The 24449-nt window shown below is 32.5% G+C and overlaps 1 protein-coding gene across 1 annotated transcript in view; it reads right to left on the reverse strand.

The window, feature by feature from the left end:
- The window catches only part of DPH6 (diphthamine biosynthesis 6), a 192343-nt gene that overhangs the window by 115445 nt on the left and 52449 nt on the right, over window positions 1–24449 (reverse strand). Inside the window, exons 5-7 of the mRNA XM_035327558.1 lie at window positions 23020–23138; window positions 11836–11897; window positions 6051–6145 (exon numbers count right to left, since the gene is read on the reverse strand). Of these exons, the coding sequence (XP_035183449.1) occupies window positions 6051–6145; window positions 11836–11897; window positions 23020–23138 (276 nt within the window). The remainder of the gene's footprint in view (window positions 1–6050; window positions 6146–11835; window positions 11898–23019; window positions 23139–24449) is intronic.

A 24449-nucleotide genomic window follows, 5' to 3' on the forward strand; every position in this document is an offset into this window, starting at 1 on the left:
TGATACTGAAGACTACTAGACACAACTTTTTAATGCCAAATGTGTTGGTAACAATGATAAACTTCCTGTGTGCTGATTCAAATTAGTTAATTGTAGTTTTCATTTTTACAGACACAATCTGTCACACTTTCATTCAGAAGTGGCAGTATCTGTTATATCCATCTGCATGGTTTTACTGCTTAAGCAAAAGGTAGCTCTAGGAAACAAACATCAGAAGGTGAGAAATTCAAAGAAAACATAAGAGAAACCTAGATGAATTAAAAGAAAACCTGAAAAATGTTATAAACAAGGCTATGGACATGCAGATAATTTTCCTGAAACCACAGTGCCCTCGATACCCTCACAGTATACAACGAAATCCTGTTTGGAATCCCCAAGCCTAGCTCCTCTCAAGTAATGACACATGCAAAAACCATGCAAACTGGAAACAGTTGAAGTCTTGGCCAGATTCCATTGACTTAATGAAAGTGTAAAATTAACAGAAATATCTGCTTTTTAAAATGTGGCTTAAGATTTAGAATAAAAAACTCCTTGAGGTAATCACAATCAGTATATTGCACAATAACAATAAATACCTCTAGCATAAGAAACTCTGCTCGTTTAATAAGCTTTTAAAATATTTTTTTTGATAATCAGTCTCCAGCTTCAGTCCTGAGAGTTATTATCAAGATTTTAAAGACAAAATATTGTGTTCTTTTAGAGAACACATTCTTTAAAGATTGTTCTTTAAGATTACAGTAATTTTTTTCAAATGATCATGGCATCTTTTACTTTTAACAGAAATATTGTAAATGGGTAGAAAATCAGTTTGGAAATCTTTGGTATGGGAAAACAATGTTAGAAATCAGACATCAAGACTGCAGTGATACCTGCTACCTGGCTGTCTTCACTGTCTGAGGATATTCTCAGTAAATGCTGCTTGACATTGAAAGAAACAACAGCAATTGGGAATTCTGGTACTTTTGTGATGCATTAGATATTTTAGATTAACAGAAAAGCTTATTTCCAAAGGGAAAAGCAAAATTTTAGGGCTATTCATTGCACATGTCTGTTTAATTTAAAGACCTATTAACATTTTAAAAATACCTTATTCCGAAGTAAAAGAAGCAGTACTACTACTTGTATTCCTTGTACTACTTGTAATCCCAATTCAGCAGTACAGCAGTATGCATGCTGTACTGATAACACAGTTATACATTGATACCTACGTTGTATGTTCAATAACTTCAGAATTTTAGCACTTACTCATTGTTCAAGTATTGTAAATAGTAAGACATCACAAATATTTCTTCTAGGTATGAAATACATTACTATGACATATAGCTAATGCATTGATCTTTGATGATGCCATAGTAGACGTCTGGTTTAATATGTCAGTATTTCTCAACTGATGGGTCAAAATAAATAGAATACGTGATGTTGAAAATAATATTACCATACGTGTCAAATAAAATATTTTTCCTCAATCACTTCATTTTCTGTCAGCCTCTCAGAACATACATCATTGTTCTGACTAATAACGTTCTAACAAAATGTTTTTCAATACTAAATGTAATAGAGGTGGAAACTAGAACAGAAGTCACCAATTCAAAAAAGATAGTACGTCCTGAACTTAGATGTTATGTCCAGTTTAGCAAACAATAAAATAAACTAACAACAAACAAACAAACAAACACAAAACAAAACAAGAAAGAAAAAAAAAGAGAGAAACAAACAACAACAACAAAAAACATGAATCTATGAACAGCAGAGCTTAAAATGAAAAACAGTCACTAGAGAGACCATGAAAATTATATGGCCATATAGGCCATATAATGCTGAAAGTCTGAAATTTCATTAGGACTGTAATTACATTGTGATAGAAACACAGGAATTTTATTGATAAATATTTTCAGAAGACTTGGAAATCATGGAGAAGTAGTTTGAAAAACTTTCTAAATTATCTAGTTTAAAAATCATAATCACCTGATCCCTCAAAACTTCTTGAAGACCCGGGAAATATCTGATTACTTTAAAACAGTCAGAAATATTTTCAGAGGACAAATATGACAAGTTAGAGACTTTCTGGTTTTCCTCTTATTTTGAGCTTTAGTATTAACTCCAAACCTAGATCTATAAACCTAAACACAAAGCTAATGATAAAATTTATCAATGTAAAATTATACTTCCAAAATATTTTCAGTATGTCAATTTAACTTAAAAAAATATAAAAATAAAACACTTTGTGTTCCATAAATATAAATGGGCCTTTATCATAAGGGTAAATATTAGATGGCATTCACATCGATGAGGACTACGTCTCTGTGATTTGCAGAAGTGTCAATCAATTGCACTATAAATACCAGTGTAATACCAGACAGGAAATGATTGGTATGTCTTAAATATTGAGTATAAGAAAGCTGACAACTGGATTACAACAGTCTGGTAAAACCAGATAAAACATGTTTGACTCTTGGTTGACTACTCTGATTGTAATTTTTTTTTTAATGCTAAATCTTGTTTATTTTCAATTATTTCACACAGTTTGGCATGCTTGGTTTGTGAGGTGTATTTTTTAATGAAGATTGAATGCAATGGCAAGAATTCAATTTAATATTCAAATGCAAATTTAATTGTATGCTCTTACATTAAAGAGCATACACTTACACTTCTCCATAAGTAACACATCAAGGCTATATTTTTTTTCCTTGGTCTTCCTTTTCAAAGATGACATTGTGGAAATAAATTTAGTCACAAGTCTCATGTGACAAAAGCAGCAACCAGTGAAAATGCTACCCAAAAGTAGTTTTATAAACGATAGGCATATTTTCTCTTCTTTTACCAGGTTTAAGTGGCAAGGTTAAGAAAGGTTAAAAAAAAATAAAAAATAAAATAAAAATAACAAATGCTGCACAGCAATTGTGAAAGGGAGGAATTAAGAAAAAAATATGTGAGAAACAACCCTGCAGACACCAAGGTCAGTGAACAAGGAGATGCTCCAGGTGCTGGAGCAGAGATTCCTCTGTAGCTTGTGGAGAGGACTATGGTGATGCAGACTGTCTCCTTGCAGCCCATGAACGACCATGTTGGAACAAATATCCTTGCTGCAGCCTGTGAAGGAAGACACAGTACTGCAGCAGGTGGATGGGCCCTGAAAGAAGCTGCCACCTGAGGAGAGCCCATGCAATAGCAGGCTCCTGGCAAGAGCTGCAGCCCATAGGGTCCCACATTGGAGCAGTCTATTAATTTCCCCCAAGTCAAGTCTGTTTTGCCCATGATGGTATTGGGTAAGTCATCTCCCTGCCTTTATCTTGACCCACAAGCTCTTTAACTCATTTTCTTGCCCTGTCTGACTGAGGAGGTAGAGAGAAGTGCCTTGGTGGGCACCTGGCAGCCAGCCAAGATTAACCCACTATACCTATTATACAGGAAATAATTATCTCCAATATCTTCCACAGAAATGTTCTCTAGAGAAAAGTTTCCAAGTAATTTAGGACCTTGAAAAATCTGTACAGGTTTCAACCTCTAGCTTGTAATTCTTACAATTCCATTTGTGCTTCATAAAAGTATCAGAATATATACCACAACCATGGTTATCTAAACATCTGGAAACCGTACCAGCATAACCAACAACATAGTCTGTATAGCTTCACACAGTGTGCACGAAAAACAAGAATAAAAAGTAAAAAATAATGTTATTTTAAATAACTTACTTAATGAAGAAGTTACAAATATTTTCAGTGCAAAAACTCAAAGTAATAGATTTTCACATAAATGTCCTCCTCAAAAGGTATGCCTTTATGACTAAGTAGTAGAAGAGCTAAGCAGGGCTAATTACACCTGAGAGACACAATGTTAGCATAACTATTCAGTTTCCATTACAGAAATATGTATTTAGAACTAGTTTGAGTAGCTGTTTAACAGCCTACTGTGTTTATATTTATTATTAAACAAACACTGATTTATACACTTGTATTTTCCTGCATTTTTGTGCATTTATTGTTAACTTTTGCTATTATTTGGAGTGTGGCCAATAGAAATAAGGACAATTCAGCCTCTGTTTTAGCTATTCCAACTATTCAGTTGTCTGAATGGCTCATTAAACCACTGACAGCCAGAAATACATTCAGAATATATATTAAGATATTCTTAAACTGGTATTTGGCTGATCCCAAACCAAGGGCACAATGTGCTTTCCTAAACATGTTCTCAAACTCTTTGCAAATGTAGTTCCTGTAGGACCCGATGGCAGGATAAAAAATGTTCTCTCTCCCCACACAACACCAACCAAAAATTTCTCAAGACTTAACGGTTTTCTACATAATGTGTTATGTACGCTAAAAATCCATTGCGTGTATGCATAGAGAGCTTTCCAAAGGAGCATTGGTGAATTATGTCTTATTCCAATGGAACTCCCAGATTTAATCTGTAGCATAAATCCCCAAAATAAATAGTACAAATGGAAGTGATAAGCCAAACACATTTAAGTGCAAAAACTTATAGAAGCATATGTCATCCATCAGTTAAAACCTAGCTACCCTTCTTCTGAATTATACTTTTTATTGCAAGTGTTGTAATACAAATGCTGAACAGGCCACAATTGCCTGACAATGGATAGTTTTACTCTTTTTATAAATAAAAAAAATAAAAGAAATAGCAAAATTCTGCCTCTGACACCTACTGGAATTTATGAGAATTTGCCAATTTAATAGAAATATCAGAGCTTAAATGGAAAAATGAATCTTGCACTAGCAAAGACTTTGAAATATTTTTCTTTTTCTAGAAAGAGACCAAACTGCTTCAATCTGAGTGTATAGTGTGTTGTTTTGTCCTAGTTCTTCCCACAGTTTATTTGTCATAATGCATTCTTAAGCATCACACACACTTTATTCTACCCTCCTGCTTAACTTTCCAACTCCTACCAATTAGCAGGTTAGTTCACAAACTACTGTTTCTTCCTAGGACTAATTCCCTTCAGACAATCTTCCTCAAAAGTCTCACTTTCTAGATCCACAACTCCATCCATAAACTTAAATCCAGTTTAAGGATTCCACATTCTTACTTTCTGAATTTTCCTCTTATTAAAGAATTCCATAGCTTTCCTGCATGGAGATATCTCCAGGCTCAAATTATCTAGTTTAGTTGACTACAGAGGACTTATCTTCCAGTCAAACAACAGTGCAGCAGACACCTATTTGACTAGCTTCTATCCCTTTGCCCATTTCGTATATTGTTTTTTCTCTCCCTAATGCCATGTAATGAAACAAAGTTAAAGAGCTTAGTTTTCTGCTCCATATATAGAAAGAACCCATCACTATGGAAAAATTAAACAAACAGGTCTTCAACATGAAAGCCTTAACCATGCCTATATTATCTACGATCTTGACCTTTCCTAAGATGATCATCACCAAATACATGATTATTATTCTGTTTACTTGGCTAAGAAAAGGGACAGCAATCAAAATATCTCACTCAAAGCTTACCTTAGCTATTTAACAGTCTAACAAGAAACTTACATCAAGTCTCATCTAACCATATCCCACTAGGCAGATTTTAGCAATTTATGCCAAAGGAATAAGCTACTGGGTGAAAGTTAGATGGATTCACCAAAATTTGTGTTCAAAATATCCTCTAATAATTGAAGAAACAAGCTGCTAAACTTACACATGCCCACCTGCACACACACGCACACACACACAGTTAATGGAACCCACAGGCTACTGATGTGGCAGTTTATCAAATGTAGCTGTAATGAAAGATAAATATTACAGGCAATTCGCACTTCATGAAAGGATAAAAGTGTCAGTGTGTAGGTACCAGTTTTACTGCAGGCCATAATCAGCAAGTAAACGAAAAGTGCAAATGTCTAAAAAGTTTATAGCCTTCTATGAAGGCCTCGTCTTGTCAGGTATTGATTTAGGTTTTCAGAGGACTTTGCCAGTGTTAAACAAAGTGAGTGTTTGTGAACTTAGAGGACATGTTTTACCTCTGCCAACAAAAGTTGCCTCCAGCTAAATGTGAATATGTTCCCATTGCTTTAATATAAGGAAATGGAAGAAACTGTTTCTTACACAACAATTTTCTTCTTAAACAGAGGGCAGTCCAGAGTGAATGTTTCGTATTCTCCACCTTCTCCACAAACATGGACTCCGTATTTCTCAGAAAGCTAACACAAAAGGGAAATTTAAATACATAAGCATTATTCTGTTAAATATATTTTGCTTAAAATTTCGGTGTGTACTTTCTAAAAGACTACTCATTAGAAGGCTGAAAAAAATCAAATATCACATAGAGTGTTCTTGACTTCTTTGTATGGCCCATCACAATGGTCTAAGAATTACCAATGTGTTATATTTAACTACAATTGGCACTATAATGTTCAGATAAACAAATGAAATCCTAGTAATTCTTCCACAGTAGACAGGAAAGGTTCAGACACCCAAATTTGGTTCTCTCTCTTTAGCATAGATAGTTCTCCTCTGTGAGAAACTTGTACTATAAACCAATACAAGATGGTTTATTCTTTACATAGAAGTATAAAACAAATATAATTTTTGGCAATAGATTCAACAATTGCTTCTATATTTTGGTAAATAACCACTATTCCCCAAAACTCTAACAAATAGAATCAACAGGTTTTCTAAGTCAACAGTGAAAAGCTAAAGCAAAAGCTAAAGAAGTAGCAATATGTTATTTCCTTTCCAAATTGTACTGAATACACCAAGTCAGCATATAAATTTATAAATATTCCTGAAGATCTCGATATCCCACTAAAACACACAATTACATTATCCAATAAATTCAAAATTAGAGATGTGACTAGTTTAATTATTCAGTGCTCTATAAATTAGTGGCTGTAGAGCATGACCCAGAGTTCTTTTGCTTGAGTTGAGTGCACAACTGCTGTATAGTTTTCTCTGTAATTCTACATTAATGTATTGTACCAATAGGTAGTAATCAAGCACCTGCATCATGCCCTGAGCATGGCAGTACCCTCCCCTTTTCTGTAGAAGAAATTCCTTTCCTGATCAGCAGATTGTATCATCTCGTAAAGTGTTCCAGCAGTAGCTGCTTCAAAACAAGTCCTGTCTAGTTTATTTTTCACACAAAGAAAGCATTAGTTCATGATTACCTAAACTGCAGTCCTCAACCCAATTGCTAACACCAATGTCACTATTGGGAATATTTATTTAATCCCCTTATGCTTTCCCTTAGAGGAACAGATGCTCACATATGATGCTTTTGCAGTTGAAGTAGCAACACTGTTCTCTACCACATGTAGGAGGACATGGTTGGAAAAAGTCTGACTGGGGGCTTTACAGTAATCCAACATCTCTCGTTTTTCTATTTTTAGATAAATAAGAAACTTAATTTTATACTGTAGGTTCACTTCTTTATATGGTTATCAGAACATTTGTGTAGCAAGCCCATTTGATATATTCAAATGATACTGTATTTTTAGTGTTGAAATTGAACGTATAGTCAATGAGAATTTTGGCTGCCAGACTATTCCTGAGACATACAAAGAAAGAAAGTTTGCAACATTATATTATATGGAGTTCAAGTTTGGAGTTCAAGAAGTATTTGGGCTGTGTACTTAGTCATATGGTCTGAACTTTTGGGTAGACCTGTGTGGAGCCAGGAGTTGGACCCGATGATCCTTATGGTGTCCCTTCCAACTCAGGTTATTCTGTGATTCTATGTTACTACAGAGTTTCCTCAAAAATTTTATTTTTAAAATTTGAAGTATATTTACAGCTTCAGCCATCACCTTAGCTAAAAAAAAAAAAAAAAAATCAAAAGCATGAGAGACAAGATAGAAATACATGAACATTTTTGTCATACAATTAAAGACCAAATTTCAAATTTAAAAAATTAAACAAAAGGCCTGAGTCCTCTTCAACTTTTATTTTGAAGGAAAGTATAAATGCTCTGAGAAGACAATACCTAAGTAATACTCTATGTGACCTTCTGTTGGAAAAATCTCAATCTCTTTTGTAAGATATATCAGATAATGTTTTGAATGTATTGTTATCTGAGACATTTTTCATTTCCCTTTCATATTTTCATTTAAAGAAAAGTAACAGAGAAAACCTTTAATCAAGTGCTCATTAAAAAATTAGACTCCTGGCATAAGAGAGAACTTCATCTGTCAGCAGTGGCAAAAAAATTTCTATAGGACAAATATATCAAGAATAATTAATGTTGATGCAATAAGAATGGACAATCTACAAAACAGTTAGTCAAAACCTTTTATTCTTCTTGTTGTAGCTTCCATTGGCAACAAACAAACAAAAAACAAAAACAAGAACAACAAAAATAAACAGAACTCTTAGATAAAATGAATGAGAAAACTGGACAAGATCTTTCTACCAGTAGCCCTTTCCACAGGGAACACAAGAAAAGACTGTTTACAAGCTACTTTTAAAACTGGCAGGTTTGCCTGTAAACCTCAGAGCCTAGAATAATTATTGACTATTTAACATCAAATACTCAAAAGATGTGAGACTCTTTCCTGTCTTTGTTGCGGGAAATCCCTTTTTTCAATGTCACTGACTTTATGATCATGCTTGACACCAATCACACAACATGCTAAAGGATTTTCACTTGCCATTGTCAACAGGAGCTAAGGATATTCAGCAGCTCATAGAAAGATCCCTAATGTTCATTTTCTAAAGAAGTGAGCAGTATTTTAAAGATGCCATCAATGACATCAGAACTTTGTCTTTTAATCATTTATTTACATTTTTCAGAAACTAATATATTCTTTTGTGCAAGTTGGATAGTACATTCATAATAATACCACAACTTAGACTACTGTTTTGTGATGCTAGATCTGCCTTTTAGTTCAGATAAGCCAGAAATTTAAAAATTACACAACCAAAAATGCAAGTCCAATTTGAAATCTGAAAGAATTACACAATGAAAACAATTTCTACACTACTCAAAATTCATCTTAACTCAAATACACAAGGTGTAAGCCCAAACATTACCCAATGAACAGTCTTTTCTGACCTTGGAAGTGAAATGGAAGTAAAGTTGACTTTCTCACTGATGTTGAATAATCAAAGATAGAATATCTGAATGCTAGTGCTTCTTGTTTCAAGTGAAAACTTTTTTCCCCAGACAGAAATTGTAACAGCTAGTAAATTCTCTGTAATTACAGAAATGTTCTTTACATCATGAAGTACTCATCAACTTCTAAGGCAAGCACACATATGACTAAACAATTCCTTACTGTCTATTACAAGGGACAGAAGTACAGACAAATATTACCCTAATATACATTTAACATTCTATTCGTGGATTTCAAGGAGTCTGTTAGCAGTCTGAGATTTGGCAGGTTGCCAACAAATTCTTTAGTGTAAAACCTACAACTCCTGGTATATGGGAAACAGTGGTACATGGAACAGTTTAGTAATTGATAAATGGTTGCAACATAATTCCTAAATAATTAATCAAAGACCAATAATTTAGAAAAAAAAATAATTCAAGAAATTTCATTGCCACTGTTTTGAGCCAGTAAAATTCACCCCTGAAAAAAGTGTGGGTTGTACTCAAACCTCCTCTGTATAGTCAGAAAAACGTAAAATTAATTCAAAGTTTTTCCCAATCAATACAATCAGAAGACCAGAAATTTAAGCGACTATGTAATTTTTCCAGTTAAATAATTCAGTGGATGAAAGCAGTTTCCCCTCCCCACCCTTTCAATTAACCTTGACACTTGTTTTACAATGCCTCAAATGAAACAGCCACTTCATGCTTATTTCCTGTATGCCTAACAGACAAATTATAATGTGATGTAAATTGATTTTGATTTTATTGTTAGTTCCTTAAGGTAACATTTTAGAATAAAATAAGTTTATATCATGCAGTCTCAACTCCTGATCTTAGTAACAGAGAAGCAGAGCTTTAACTTTCACACTAAAATGCAAAGAAGGATGTTTCCATGAAATCCCAGATCAAAATAAGTTGCATGACTTGATATAGAACATGTTACAGTTGTGTATCAAAGACCTTGTTATACTCATAGGCATTTTTCTGGTCACTGAAGTAACGAACATATAAACTGGCTTTCAACAAAACTGAGAACATGTAAAACACTCTTTAAATTTATTTTAAACAGAAAGCAGAAATTCTCACAAACTTGCAAGCCACTCAAGCAAAAATGCTATAAGGAAAAGCCCACACCCTGCTAAATATAAAACTACTTTATTGACATCTAATATGATTTTAAGAGAACCCAGAAGAGAATCCCACTCTCTACCAGAATTTCTGGTGTTGAAGACTTCACTGGGTTGTGAAAGAATGTTTCAAATCATTAACTTAAGCTTTTCTCTACAGCCTATAGTTAATGATTTGATTTTATTAGACATTTACTGGATAAGTATCCAGTAAAAACAATATGTTTGCACTTTGACTGTCATATCATGCATACATACAGAAAAAAGTTACATGAACAAACATCATCAATGCAGTCTCCCCCTACAATAACTTAACAACAAGTTACAAATAGGGTCAGAATGTCCTAATACATTTAACCATTCTACCAAACTGTTATATGATTCTACACCCTAAGATAGTTGTTGTTCTACTTATTAGCATATCAATAAAAGCTAAAAACTACAAAGGTGGGCTTTGAGAAGTATTGAATCATGACAGTAAGAATTTCAATAAAATCAACTAATAATCAGTTCAATTTAGCCAAATATCAGGAAGAATCTGAGTACTTTGGGATTTCTTAATTTATGATTTTCTTTTTTAAAGTGAATGATCAAATGGAAAAAAAGTAAGACAATCTGAGTGTCGTGAACATTGATGCTTCATAATTAGCTTTGCCAAGTACCAATTATCTATCCTTCTGCCTCAAGCTATATAAATGACTAAGAAAATTAAGTTAAAATCAAGGCATAATTCCTACTAAACTTCACTATTTTTAGCAGCAGAAGAGATTTTTTTTTTAAGTTCCAAACATTCTAATTAGTTTTACCTTCTCTTTTGCAACAGTTTACCATGCTTTTAATTGTTCCAGAAAAATTACTTATGAAGACATAGTAACCAGAATTGTACTTATGAATTGTAACTAACCAGATTAACAACAAGAAGTATTTTTAGGAATCGTTTTGTGCAAATTTAGATAGTTTAGGCTAATAAAGTTTACAGCAAAATTCTGTAAATAGCTAAACACAAAGAGTTGTGAGTTGTTAACTGTCTTGTGGACAAGAAATCAGTAAACTCTGTCACAAAACAACATGTAAAAACACATTTTCAGGTCAATTATTCTCAAATTGCACTTAGCTCCATGTTTGATGCTTCTACCTCAAACCCAGAAGAGACTTACAAAATCTGGTCTTTTTATTCCTAGTTATATAATTTATCTTTAAAAAAAATCTTTTAAAAAAATTATCAGCTCCACCTATAACCATTTTCCTGCTTTGAGGACTTTGTAAGTAATTAACTTGGTCAGATTGTGGAAAAAAGATATGAAACCTTCAGATGGAGACATTTTGTATCATCTATGAATTTGCCACATACATTCTTCACTGTAAAAGAATCTAAATTGCATGCAATTATTTAATTTTATCATATTTACATATGAGCTAATGTTTTCTTAATGTTGAAGTTTCTTGCCTTTATTCTGTTTTAAAGATGCTGGCACCAATTGTGAACTACCTCCAGAAGGAATGCTTTTCATACTGAAAGTGTTTATCAGAGGCCCGTGTTCTCTGTACAACAATAAACCTTGGGTTAGGACCTAATTTCTCAAAATAACTAAGTATTTTTGATCAAGTTAATTTTACAACTAGAAAGTAATGTAGAAAGTCAATAACTTTGCCTGTATTCTTCCACTAATACCTCCAAAAGATAAGGCTCCATTTGATCCAATGTTTTTCCTAGATGCTTATCTGGATCTAAACCTGGAGGGGAAAAAAAGAAAAAAAAGTGTTAGAATATGTTTTTAAAAGTACTTTTCTTTCTTTCTTTCTTTATGTTACATATCTCCCAAAGAAAATAATCCTACTGTATCTAAATTAAGTGTAATCTTAAAGAAAACTTTGTCAGAATTGTCTCATCCCTTCTGGGCAAGTCATTTCCATGTTTGTGAAGAATAAGGCCAATATCTTTTGCACTGCATGTCAATTAAAAAAGCTATCATTTTCCTTTCTTCTAAATAACAATAACCAGTAAACATCTTGGTCCACAGTAATAAATAAATAAATAAACTACACAGAAATAACCTTCCTAAGGCAGAAGTTACCTTTCTATATACATATTTAATTAAAATACTGGTTAATTTTTTGTAGTTCCTGTAAGAAAGATACATAAATTATTGGAGGGGACATAGACTGTCTTCTGTAATAAAACTCTCTTGTGTGTGTTACCCTTAATCTGTGTGTTACTTACAGAATGCCTTTAATGTTTTACCTTTTGATGTATTACAAAATATTCTGTAAGATGTCTACATTTTGATTTATTTTCCTAGATAAAAAGTAAGCCCTTTTAGCATTTGACAATTCTAATAACTTGCCTCTCTGCATTCCTGTTTTGGCTTTTTGCTTTTATGAGTTTTGCCAACTCATGCCTGTTACAGCGTCACTTCTCAGGAATAAAACAAATAATTGACGTTAATCAGTACTGGGATAAAAAAAGGTCAGGAAAAACTGTTTCAAGAGTAGGCATCCCAATCAGTCAGTAACCAAATTAACATCCTAGTTAGATTGGAGACTATGTGGTCAAAAGGTCTTAACAATCAAAGTAAGAAAGAAAACAGAATGATGACTTCTGACAGTGAAGGTACACTGGAAAATTTTCAGCAATGCCATTTTCTAGTGCTCATCGCAATACTTGTCTATTTCTTCCTGCTGTAATGCTTTATATAATAATGGATATCATCAAAGAACTGCCACCAGAATGACTCCATTTAGAAGCAATTTCTGAAGCATGTACCTTGCAAAGCACTTTAGTTCATTGATGATGAAAGCTGTTACATAAATGTATGGTATACTATTATATAAAGTCTTTGCTGAGTTCAAATAGCTGATATGCCTTTTAATTTTTACAGTGATGGGCTTTGTATATTTAAATTTCTGTGAAACTAAAACAAGTTAGAGTGAATGAGATTTCAAAACATTAATAAAGTTTTTAAATATTTCATTAAAGTGCATTAAAGATTCCCTTACTATCTGGGGAAACACTTTACAAACCATTCAATAATTAAAATGAAGGGGAACAGTTCTTTCTCCATCTGTTTTTTCTTTTGGTATTGGTTTATTGCTCTTTATTAACAGAACGAAAACATGTTGCCACGTATAAGATATGGATCACTGATGTTTTTGAAAATTAATTCAAAAATATCTTCATTTCAATAAATTTACTTTGCTCTGAAAAGCAAAAAACTTTTTTTCAAAACAATAAATTCCAAACTCCCACTGTTTTCCATACTGCATCATCTGACCAACAGTGCGTATTTCTATCTGGTTATACTTGTTAATCTGCCATATAATGGAGCAAAAAGGCAAATAATGTAAATGTTCAAGAAAAATGTTATTCTTGAAATATAAATATATATACATGTATATATAAATATATGTATTATCAGATGTGGTTATAAGCACTGACTAACCCTATATGGGACACTGATTTGTCTCTTTCTTCTGATATGTACCTCATCTATGTTGGCACAAGCCATATATAAATTCCATACCTCCATTCTTTGCTGTAAACTTATTTATAAAGAACTATAAATACAGAACACAACACACAAGACATAAGAAAATATAGAAATACTGTACAGAAGAGACATTATCAATCTAATTTTGGGGATGAACACTTTAAACATTTACAAGATCAACAGCATATGCTCTTAATTTTGAAAAATAAATATATAAAGTAGTCAGCTACTTCTCTCAACATCTTTATTTCACAGGTATTATTTTTCTTGCTTACTATTTTTAAAATTCTTATAATGATTCACTGTAGCTGGAGAACTTTTTCTCCACTGTGGACAGAGTTAATTTACATCTATGCACGCTGATTTAGAAACTCAAGGTAGATTATACTCTTCAATTTACAACAACCATGAAGCACATGAAGTGTAGCTATCGTGAACACTTCATTAAAAATAGAATAGCAACATTTGTGATATATGCTGTGGTGAAAGCTGATCTTGTCTACAGTGAACAATTTCAATGACTCTGGTGGTGTCTTCCAATGAATACCGGCTTAGCATTATGTCCTTGATTTTAATGGGACAGATATTAGCTAAACATACATTTTCTGTAATAAATACCATATTATATTAGTTGTTAGAAATTTAGATTAACATTCTCCATTAATATAATTACTTTTCTTATAAATTCAGTCCCTTTCTTTAATAAAGCTAATTATTTTCCTTTAAATTTAAAATAAGGGTTTACATTAGAAACAAGTGAGAAAGGGAAGTTGATAAATCCAGACATACTGACATATTATTCTCTCACAACGTCTCTTTGATATGAAGAAAAATATGCCTAATGTTTAGCCCCCAATTAATACAAAATAATAATTAAAAAGCAGCTAATATACAAATAGGACATGAAATACAACTAAATTCCCTGTGTATGGCAAAATGGGTAAACTTTACAGTATTATCCCTACATGAAAATCTGTCAAACTACAAGGTACCCTTTTTACTTCTTAGTAGCATTCGACTTTTTGGATGGATTATCTTTCTTTTGAAAAACATAATTTCCTTTAGCTTCCAATATGTTTGCATGGTGAATGAATAGAAACCATCTTCTAAAGGCATCAAGAACCAATGTAAGCTGTAATTTGCAGAATCAGTAATCCACATCCAAATTTCAAATAATTGTATGCATGTATAGACAAAGCCATAGGTCTACTGCTAATATCATTATAATAAATTATTTTACCATATTTACAGAACAACAAATATAAATCTATACTTCCACTTCACATGTTTTTCATTATATGAAGAAGTAGATTGATCCGGATTCTTAAAATTATTTAGAGTGCAAAGAAAAACAGTGCATTAGTACATTGCATTTAACTACATTCTCCAGACTTCTCCTCCATGAAACTAGCTGTGAAGAAAGCTGGATGGGTAGATAAACCAACAACAAGGTCCAGGGCCTGGATGACTATGTAGAATTAAGAAATTAATTAGGAAGAGAACTGTAATTTGCAGCACTGACATTGATTTTACTTAACTTGCATGTATCAATGAGAAGCAATTACAATTCAATTAAAATATTCACTTTTATTACTTTACCGACTGACCTTGAAGTTAATGCCTGTTTTATTTAATTGCATCAGCTATGAATAAATGTTAACCCTAGAATGTTATGCCCCATTATTCTCAATGCCTTTTTAGCTCCCCAACTGAATTACATCTGTCAATTTATTATTTGCTGTCATGAAAGCAAGTCGGGCTTTATTTCTTTGAGATAGACCAGTATGTGATGAAAGAAACATCTTGAAAGATTTGATAATGCTGTTTTTAACAGTACCCAGTAAAACAAATTGTGCTCTCACCTTCCTTTTATTACTAAATCAGTACGCAATAGCACAAATGGTATAATCACTTCAAAGTAATGTCTAGTCCATCTGTAATTCCTGATAAATCCACTGACAGGAACAGAACTCCTCCTTACACCTATCAAGAATGCTTGCAGAACTCATGCACACAGCCACAAGACAAATGCTGAACAGAACCACAGCAATGTACAGGTGGGGGCAGAAATTCTGGGCTTTGCTTTGTAGTGAAAAAAAATGTATCAAAGAACATTATTAAAAGGCATTCCTTGGGTGCTGTGCGTTAGTGTTAAGTTACACAATAAAACCATGAATTAAATAGTTCGCTTTCTTCACACATATTAGAGTAATAGTCTTTAACTTTGAAGGAAAACTACCTGATATTACTTGTATTTATCATGACAATTAAAAAAAGAAATCAAGTTCCATTTTTCATGCCATAACATTTGGCTAACAAAAATATACATTTTAAAGCCTCAACTTACTCAAAAAGTGTTTTTATACATGTTCATAATTTTAAAATATTCTTGATTTTAAAGAAAGTATTTTAATACAAAAATCCTATTTTCACCTCAAGTTACTAAAAACCTTGAGAAAATAATGATTCATATAACTATTAGTTTTAAGAAATTGTGGTACATAATTTTTTTCTGAGTGCTACACTCAACCAATCTCAAACACTAATAGTTGGAACAGACTATCAGACTGCTTTTGAAGGTAAAATCCAATACTTAAAATGTGTCTTTTTTTCCTTTAAGTAAACAATATTGATTTTTACGAAGGTGGATTAAGTGCTGTTTTAATGACAAAGAATCAGAATATGCTTATAATAGCACAGGAAAATTCTACACAAACCAAAAAGCTACTAGTTGGTAAAGCAGGTTTACTCTGGAAGAATATACAAATGTCAGATACCCTTCATATTGCAGGAATGCAACTGCCACAGAGATAAGAATGCACTGTAAATATACACCTTAAATTGCCTGGAGGTAAATTATTCCTGGTATAATATTTAGCTTTTATTTCAGTGAAAACTTGGGAAGGAAGTGAACTTTCTGTCTGGCAGAATAAATAACAGGTTCATAGTTGATTCTTCATCGTAACTTTCATACATGACAATGTATGTTTCATGACATAACAGTGGCAAAACAGATAGAGGCCTTGAAATTCCAAAACATATAAAAAAAAAAAAAAAAAGTAAAAGCTTCAAAAGTTTCATATAAAAACAAAGGAAAGAAAATACCTACTGGTTATTAGCCCCACCTCTAAAAGATTTAAGGTGAAATCACTTTAAATTTATTGTGTAAAGAGCAAAAATCATGCATTTTGATCATGTGCCTTCTTCTATTTTATTGGGATAATTTACCCAGTGTGGATATAGCACTGGGATAGAATCTGCAAGGTTAGTGGTAAAGTAAGAAGTTAACCCTGAAGGTTGGTTCTAGCAACCAACTGTTCCCAGTACAATTTATTAAGGATCATGGTTAATCTTCTTCCTGTTTTCTAAACTAGGTTACTCTGATGTCATCAAGTTTTAGAATTCCAAGAAGTAAAAGGCTCTATAACTTTTCATACCAGGCAATGTAAATTTTATCTGTAATGTCTTGTGATTTCTTAACATCAAAGTTATTTGCATCTAGTTACATCCAGAATTCAAAGCAACTTAGCTCTACCATTGCAGTAAAAGAAACCTCAATAAGTCTTTGAACAAATTTTGTATTGTTTCATCAAATAACAGTACACTATTTTCAGATACTTGTACAACTTAAAATGTCCATAGTTTAAAAAGAGATTGTGGAAGAATTGTTTAAAAACAGTATTAAACTGTTGTTTTCAAATCCATTTTTCCTCTCATCTTTCAAAACAAGACCCTATACAGCAAATGGTTCAGCTCACTACAAATACTGCCCCAACCAACTTCCTCTCAGGAATTTCAATGGACTTCAGAGACATTACAATTTGTATTCATACAGCTAAAAACATATGACTTTCCCATTATAAATCTATTTTCAGAGTATTTAAATTTGGAATCCTGAAGTGTTTTGAGTAGAATTATTTTAGATCCAGTGTCTATGACATCTTTTGTTTATTAATCTATTTCATTCAAAAAGTTCAGCCACTCTAGCACCTCAGTTTGGTTAAAAATTATGTGCTTTTTTGTCCCTGTTAAAAGATTCTGATATTTTTGTGCTTTGAACAGAAGTAGCGTGATTAAGGGATTACAATTTGATTTTGTGGCATGTGCAAGTGCTAAAATTTGTGTCCATGTCATTACATTCATCCATCCCCATGCAGACAAGTTATAAATCTTTAAAAAAAAGCCACAGCTCACAAATAGATCAATAGAGACTTCTGACAGAACAAACCAGTAGATCACCCACAAAAGTGTAAAAGTCAGAGCAGAAATAAACAATCAGAAATAAAGCAGAAATAAATAATCTGAATAATAACAAAGCAAAAATAAACAATCTTGTCCTAAAACAAGAACTCATAGGGGCCTGGAACACAAACTATCTATGGCTCTAAGTACACACACACACACCTTTAAGGGTTTGAGCTTAAGCTTTGCTTCAGCATAGAAATCTGCATAGTAATTGTGCATTCAGATCTTAAATTTTACAAACCAACAAAGCACAGCAACTAACACTTCAGTTTTAAAAAAACACCATCTCCCCCTCTTCCTTTTTAATTCTGTTAAGTACATTTTTGTTTTTGACACCTTTTCCTGAGCTCATTTTATTCCACTACTTTTCAATTCGAAGTTCTGACTGTTGTCCTGTCTCCTTCATTAGAACCCACACTTCCTTTTCTTTTTCACTTTAAAAGCCTAATAGTCCATTCTTAGACCATTTCTGCCTTTTCGCTATTTCTTTAGATGATCTGATCTCAAATTGCAAAGTGATCCTTCCACTCTAAAGCTGTCTCTCCTCAATTTTCTCTGTCTCTGACATCTCCTTAAGAATGCAATGCACTCAAAGTCAACTCTCAATTACTTTGTGTTTTCAGGCACATTCACTTTCCCACTCTTCCTTCCAACTCCTGTTATCTTTTACTACTGAAAATATCGACACTCTCCCCAGTCTTGCCAATCTCCAGCCTACAGGCTTAAGAGATGGCAAAGAAGGAATCATATTTTATCTCTTATTTCTAGATCCATTCATGCAAATGGTCACAGACTCTTCTTTGACATATGATTTTAAAACATTTATTTCTATTCATGTATTAAAAGCTCTTTAGCTCTTTCTGAAACCTCATCTTACATTGTTATCAAAGTATCTGTCATTCATATACAAATATCAGGGCATATAACATTCCAAATGCAAATAATATTTTCTTTCCTTATTATTTTCATTTAAAGTCCTTCCCTCATGAAAAAACAAAAAACAAAAACAAAACGGATCTGAGCTAAAATGACTCCTGTGGGTTTGTGGTTTCATAATTTCAAACCCTTTAAAAAAATGTCTGGTGAACAAACAGGTGTGGCATCTTTTTATTGTCAATAACATGAATGATGAAGGTGCAGACATATGTATTAGGGAATGTGCCTAAGGCAAAAAATGCCAATACTCTAAAGGAGCAACTAAGTTTTGGAAGCATTGTTTGAAAGTTCAATAGCAGTGGCATGTCAGGAAACAAGGATTAGAAAAATGGGGAAAAGACTAACAAGAATACATTTCTAAAAGTGCATGCTAGGTATTAATTTCATTTGCCAAATATATAAACCAAACAGGTACAGTAATTAAAATGCATTAAAAGTTACCATATACATATATAAGATAATAATTTAACTTTTTTTCAGGAATGATTTTTCTAATAAAAGTTTAAGATTACATAATTCCTACCAGAGTTGACAGTCATTAAAAATTTTTAGATATTTGAAGTGTTTTTTGCTGCTTTGTGTTCCACTTCAAATTATGATAAACAAGCCTTTCATATTAAGTAAAAAAAATACAATATCAAGAAAAAAAGGTTGTAAATACTGTAATAGATTCCATTGTCAGATTTATGTTCTGATTTTGATTGAAACATTGAAGAAGCCTTTTTCTTTTCCCAGTTTCTTAAGTAAACACTGTTCACTTATCCTCATAAAAACTTACTGAAGGTGAACATTCCTCTTAAAACATCAAGGAAAATATAATTGTTGAGGACAAATTACTCTTACCAGTGTAACAAAAATAATTTCAACTATATTTACAGAAATGAAAGTTGTCATATTTCAAAATGTGTAATGGCACTTATTAGTGTCAAGTTTCAACAAGATGTAGGTATAGTTAATTATGTAAGCCAAGTAAAACTAAGTAAAACTTGATTCTCGATTTTTAATGAAGACCATGATGTGAGGAACCCTAAGATTCCTCCCAAACCTTCCTCCTCTTTTAATTTCTACTTAAGGTATTACACTTTGTGCTGCAGTGGAAGCTATTTGTTTCAGAACCTGGTACAATTAAGAGCAGTACATAAAGTTACATAAAAATTGAATCTGTATATGAAAAAAAATTGAATCTGAATATGTAGACCCTGCAAGTTAATTATTGCTTTAACCCACAAAATGTGTCCGCAGAACAAGGATATCAAAAACATGTCTTATGGTTATGCTATACTGCACAATCTCACACAAGCAATGGGTATTAATGGAATTTCAGATGCACATAAAGACAGTAACAATTGGTTCTACTTTAGCTGTTACTGAGTAACCTCATGCTAACCTTCTGTTATTTCCACTGAAGAGAGATATATTTCAAATACAAAAGTATCCTGCATCACACAGGCATCTTCTGCAGCAGGAAAGTGGCACAGAAGACAGACATTCATAAGAATTACTCTTTTTTTATTGCTTAGGTTTGCTGTTAGATCATGGAATGTTCTTCTCTCAGCATTAAAGCCTCTGAAATACACTCTAAAGGAAAGCAAGCTGATCTACATATAGATCAACAGAAGGCACATGAGGAAGGCCTGCTAACAATACTACTTTTCCATGTAAGTGAGAGCAATTGGTATTCCATCTGGAAAAGCATACTACTCTAAGATAGAAAACTCTTGCCACTGGCAAAGTTTGTGGTATTAATTTGTAATGGTGGATTTAGGGAAATGTACTAAACTAATGCTCATTTACTTGCATAATTATGTGTTTTCTACATAAAATGACAGGCTTTTACCTTGCCAATACTAGCACTGAGTTAATGGAAAACAGGACAAGCCAGGTGTACAAGTATGCCAGTGCTGATGAATGTCAAGCTCAAGTTACAGATTTGCTTCTTGCATTAACATCTGTAGGATGTACCATCTAAAGCATCATCCTTCAGACTACTAAATCTGTTATTTTAAATATTTTCATTGCAGTTTAGCTTTGATTATTAATCTAAAAGGCAAAAAGTTAAACTGTATGTTGGCTTCTTTGCCACTTGATATGTTAAACAGCCTTCATACCTTAAATCCTCTTTAATAAGGCATGCAATTATTAAAGCATTACAGAATGGCCCCAGAGCACACAAGCTCCATTAAATTTGCTTACATCTAATTACATTTGCCTGAGGCAGGTGAGAAATTGACTCTGATAAGATCTTTCTTTTACCTGTAGCCAAAAATATAAAAAGAAAAAAAAAAACTCGCAGTGATTTTCTATCTAATTGCTATCTACAAGTATTTATGGTATTTGCTTCTTAAACGAATAGCCAACAAAGGACTCTTTGTGCACTAACTGGTCCATTTTAAGCTTTTTTTTTTTTTTTTTTTTTTTTTTTAAGGTTGCAGAATACAAAAGAAAAGCTTATCTTGCTTCAGGAATAAGACAATGTTATCTACTTGTGAAATAGTTGCACTATTATTTAAATCATATGTTTTCTTTAATATACTTCACCTATATTTTAAACAGCATTTACTTGTTCCATTTTGGGGCTGTTGTTTGTTTTTCCTGGTTAGTTCCCTTTAGTTATACAAATAAATGAAAACCACCTACATTTAATGAAAAATAATTCTGATTAGAAAAAGCATGCTGCATATTCTTGTGGACATCCATTTTTTCTTCATCACTGTAAGGAATGTAAGCTTTTTTTTTCCCTAAAATTGATATACTTTACCTGGTCTGAAAACTTAATTCCTTTAAAGAATGTTTATTTTTCCAATTAGAAAAAAAACAAACACCAAACAACAACAACAACGTGTAATATAGAAAAGACTCCTATGTACTTGTAACTGGCCTTCCATGAATTCAGGCAAATTCTATTCAATTATGTCACTTGTTAACTCTAAGTGAATGAGGGAACACCATATTTCTAATCATTCTAATCCCACTAATCTATAGATGCTATGAGAAAAATACAGCAAGGCTATCAATGCAAAAAGTTGTCAGAAGGAATATCGCCTAAAGAGAAGCAGATTATAAAAAAAATAAATATATCTATATATATTTAAAGTCATAGAATTCACCGAAGTGTAAATGGATTACAATTCAATTCTTGGACAGTATTTCAGTAGAAATAACTTTGTTATGAAGCAGTCCTTTATAGAAGATGGTCAGACATTAGGAATTTAATGCGAAAGTTGCCCAAATAAGCCAGCCATCAGACTTTGACGGTTATGCAACACTTTGTTAGACATACTGCTTTAGCCACCAAAGCTAGTATAATGGCATTATACTAGCCATTCTGCAGTGCAATGGGCCACAAATCTTCAGTCAAACCAAAAAAGAAGAGGTCCTTTTTTCATATCTTATGCTTAAAACCTCATCTGATACTCATAAATGAAAAACTGCACAGAAGCCTGAAATGAATATATCGTACCATTTATATGCTTCTCATGGTTATAAATATGTAATTCAATAAGACTTCCTATAAAACTTCACTTGAACTTAACTTTAAACAATAAACATGCTGATAATATTTTCATTTGCTCTGTTATACAAACCTCATATTACATACCTGATGATGAAAAAAACGTTAATAATCTGCTACACTAAGAAGCTACATTGCAAACAATTTTTTTAAAGAAGAAAATGAAAAACTATTGCTGTTTGCTATATGCTCCATGAATTCAAAGTGTTTTTACACAAAATGTTTTGGCCTCATATAATTACATCTTGTTTGATGTTAATTTGTTATATTTCTATTAAAACTTTAATGGTTGTCTTATAATATTGTCTAGTCACCAGTCTGCATCATCTATAAATGACAATATTGTGAACCACTGAATTATGTATGCATCTTCACTGCGAATCAAAACTAAAAGAGAGCAAAAAAAAAAATGAAAAAGGAATTTAATAACTATGCTAATTACTTTCCAGTTTTGTCTACTCTGAGAAAAGAATGAAATGTATACAGGCTGATTCAGACATCATGATTGTTATTCGACCTTATGACTTTTTATTTTTTAATTTTGTTTTAATTTTCTTCATATTAACATTTCTTATTCAAAAGTATATAGACCAAAATTCCTGTTTTTTCTTTGTTATGTAGTCGATTTGCCCCACTCAAGTTTTAGCAGAAAATATTACTCAAATTGAATACATACCAAAAGCTGCTACTTTTATGATTATGGCTTGAACGTTAGATGATATCATTTCTTTAAGCAGTATATCCTGCTTTTGACGCCAAAGGTAAGCTAAAGGCTGAAGACTAAGCCTTCTGCATCTTAAAAACAAAATAAAAGAGGATGAAAGCCAAGCACCATACATTTACACAGCATGATTAACTTAAATTTAAAGAAAATGGATTTGTATGATTTCCTATCATTATCTAATTTTCTTCTACAATTCAATTAAAATATTTAATTTATAACTTGAAATGTAGGAATAGTAAAATCTAATATTAGTTTCTTAAAAACACACAAACAAACTAAAAACAACAATGTAATCTTGTTCTGACTACAGTTCACTTAAATAAGATGTAACACATTGATGAAAACAGATTTGCCTGGGAACTTAAGTAAAACTACGCAAAAACTTTAGGGATGCAAACCCATTAACATCTTAGGAAATTATCACTTTTTATGAACACAGCTAAGGCAAGAGTTACCACTCTGGTAACCGTGGCACACGTCACTAATACAATATGTTGAATTTGTTACACTCAACAAAACCTGTGATTTGGATCCATACCGAAGGAAAAGAAACATTTGGAAAATGTATGCAGCTTAAGATACAAAGTAAAAAGTTGATAGTGTAAATTTAATTACGTTTTGATACACATCATACTTAGCACTTGAAGTATAGCACTTGATTATCATAGTAGAGAATCACACATTTGCCCTATCAATTGTTAACTGTTCTGCAAATTGTCAAATATCATGAGTTGGCGATAAAATGTGTAATGCCTAGATTCAGGAAAATTTAAAAGCATTAAAAAAATTAAAAACTATAGGACTAGGTCAAATGACTCAAAAATACATTTATTTGACAATTGACACTGTCTAATATATGGGATTTCTCACTAGTATTAGTGTCAAAATTTTGTATTTAAATGGATGTTTAATGTTGACACCTAAATTCATAGTTAGCACCTGTGTAATCTGATTAGTTTTGCTATTATTTTCATGTATTTTAACTAAGAGCACTCAATTGTGAAATTAATAGAAATATTTTGCAACTCTGCATGTGAAGTAGTTCATTTACGTGCCTAACCTTATCTAACAAATTAGCTGAGTCCAAGTAACTGAAATGGCTTGTGTGTCCAGGTTTTGGCTGGGAAAATTTTCTTCCTGGTAGATGCTATGGTTCTGTGTTTTGGATTTAGGATGAAAATAATGCTGATAACACATGGATATTTTAGTTGTTGCAGAACAGTACTTACAACAAGTCAAGGACTTTTCAGCTTCTCATGCAGCCAGCGAGGAGGCTGGGGGTACACCAGAAGCTGGAAGAGGACAGAACCAGGACAGCTGACCAAACTGGCCAAAGGGATATTCCATACCATATGGCATCTTGCTGAATGATAAAACTCGGA

The sequence above is a fragment of the Oxyura jamaicensis genome, chromosome 5 (assembly GCF_011077185.1).
Source record: "Oxyura jamaicensis isolate SHBP4307 breed ruddy duck chromosome 5, BPBGC_Ojam_1.0, whole genome shotgun sequence".
Lineage (NCBI taxonomy): Eukaryota > Metazoa > Chordata > Aves > Anseriformes > Anatidae > Oxyura > Oxyura jamaicensis.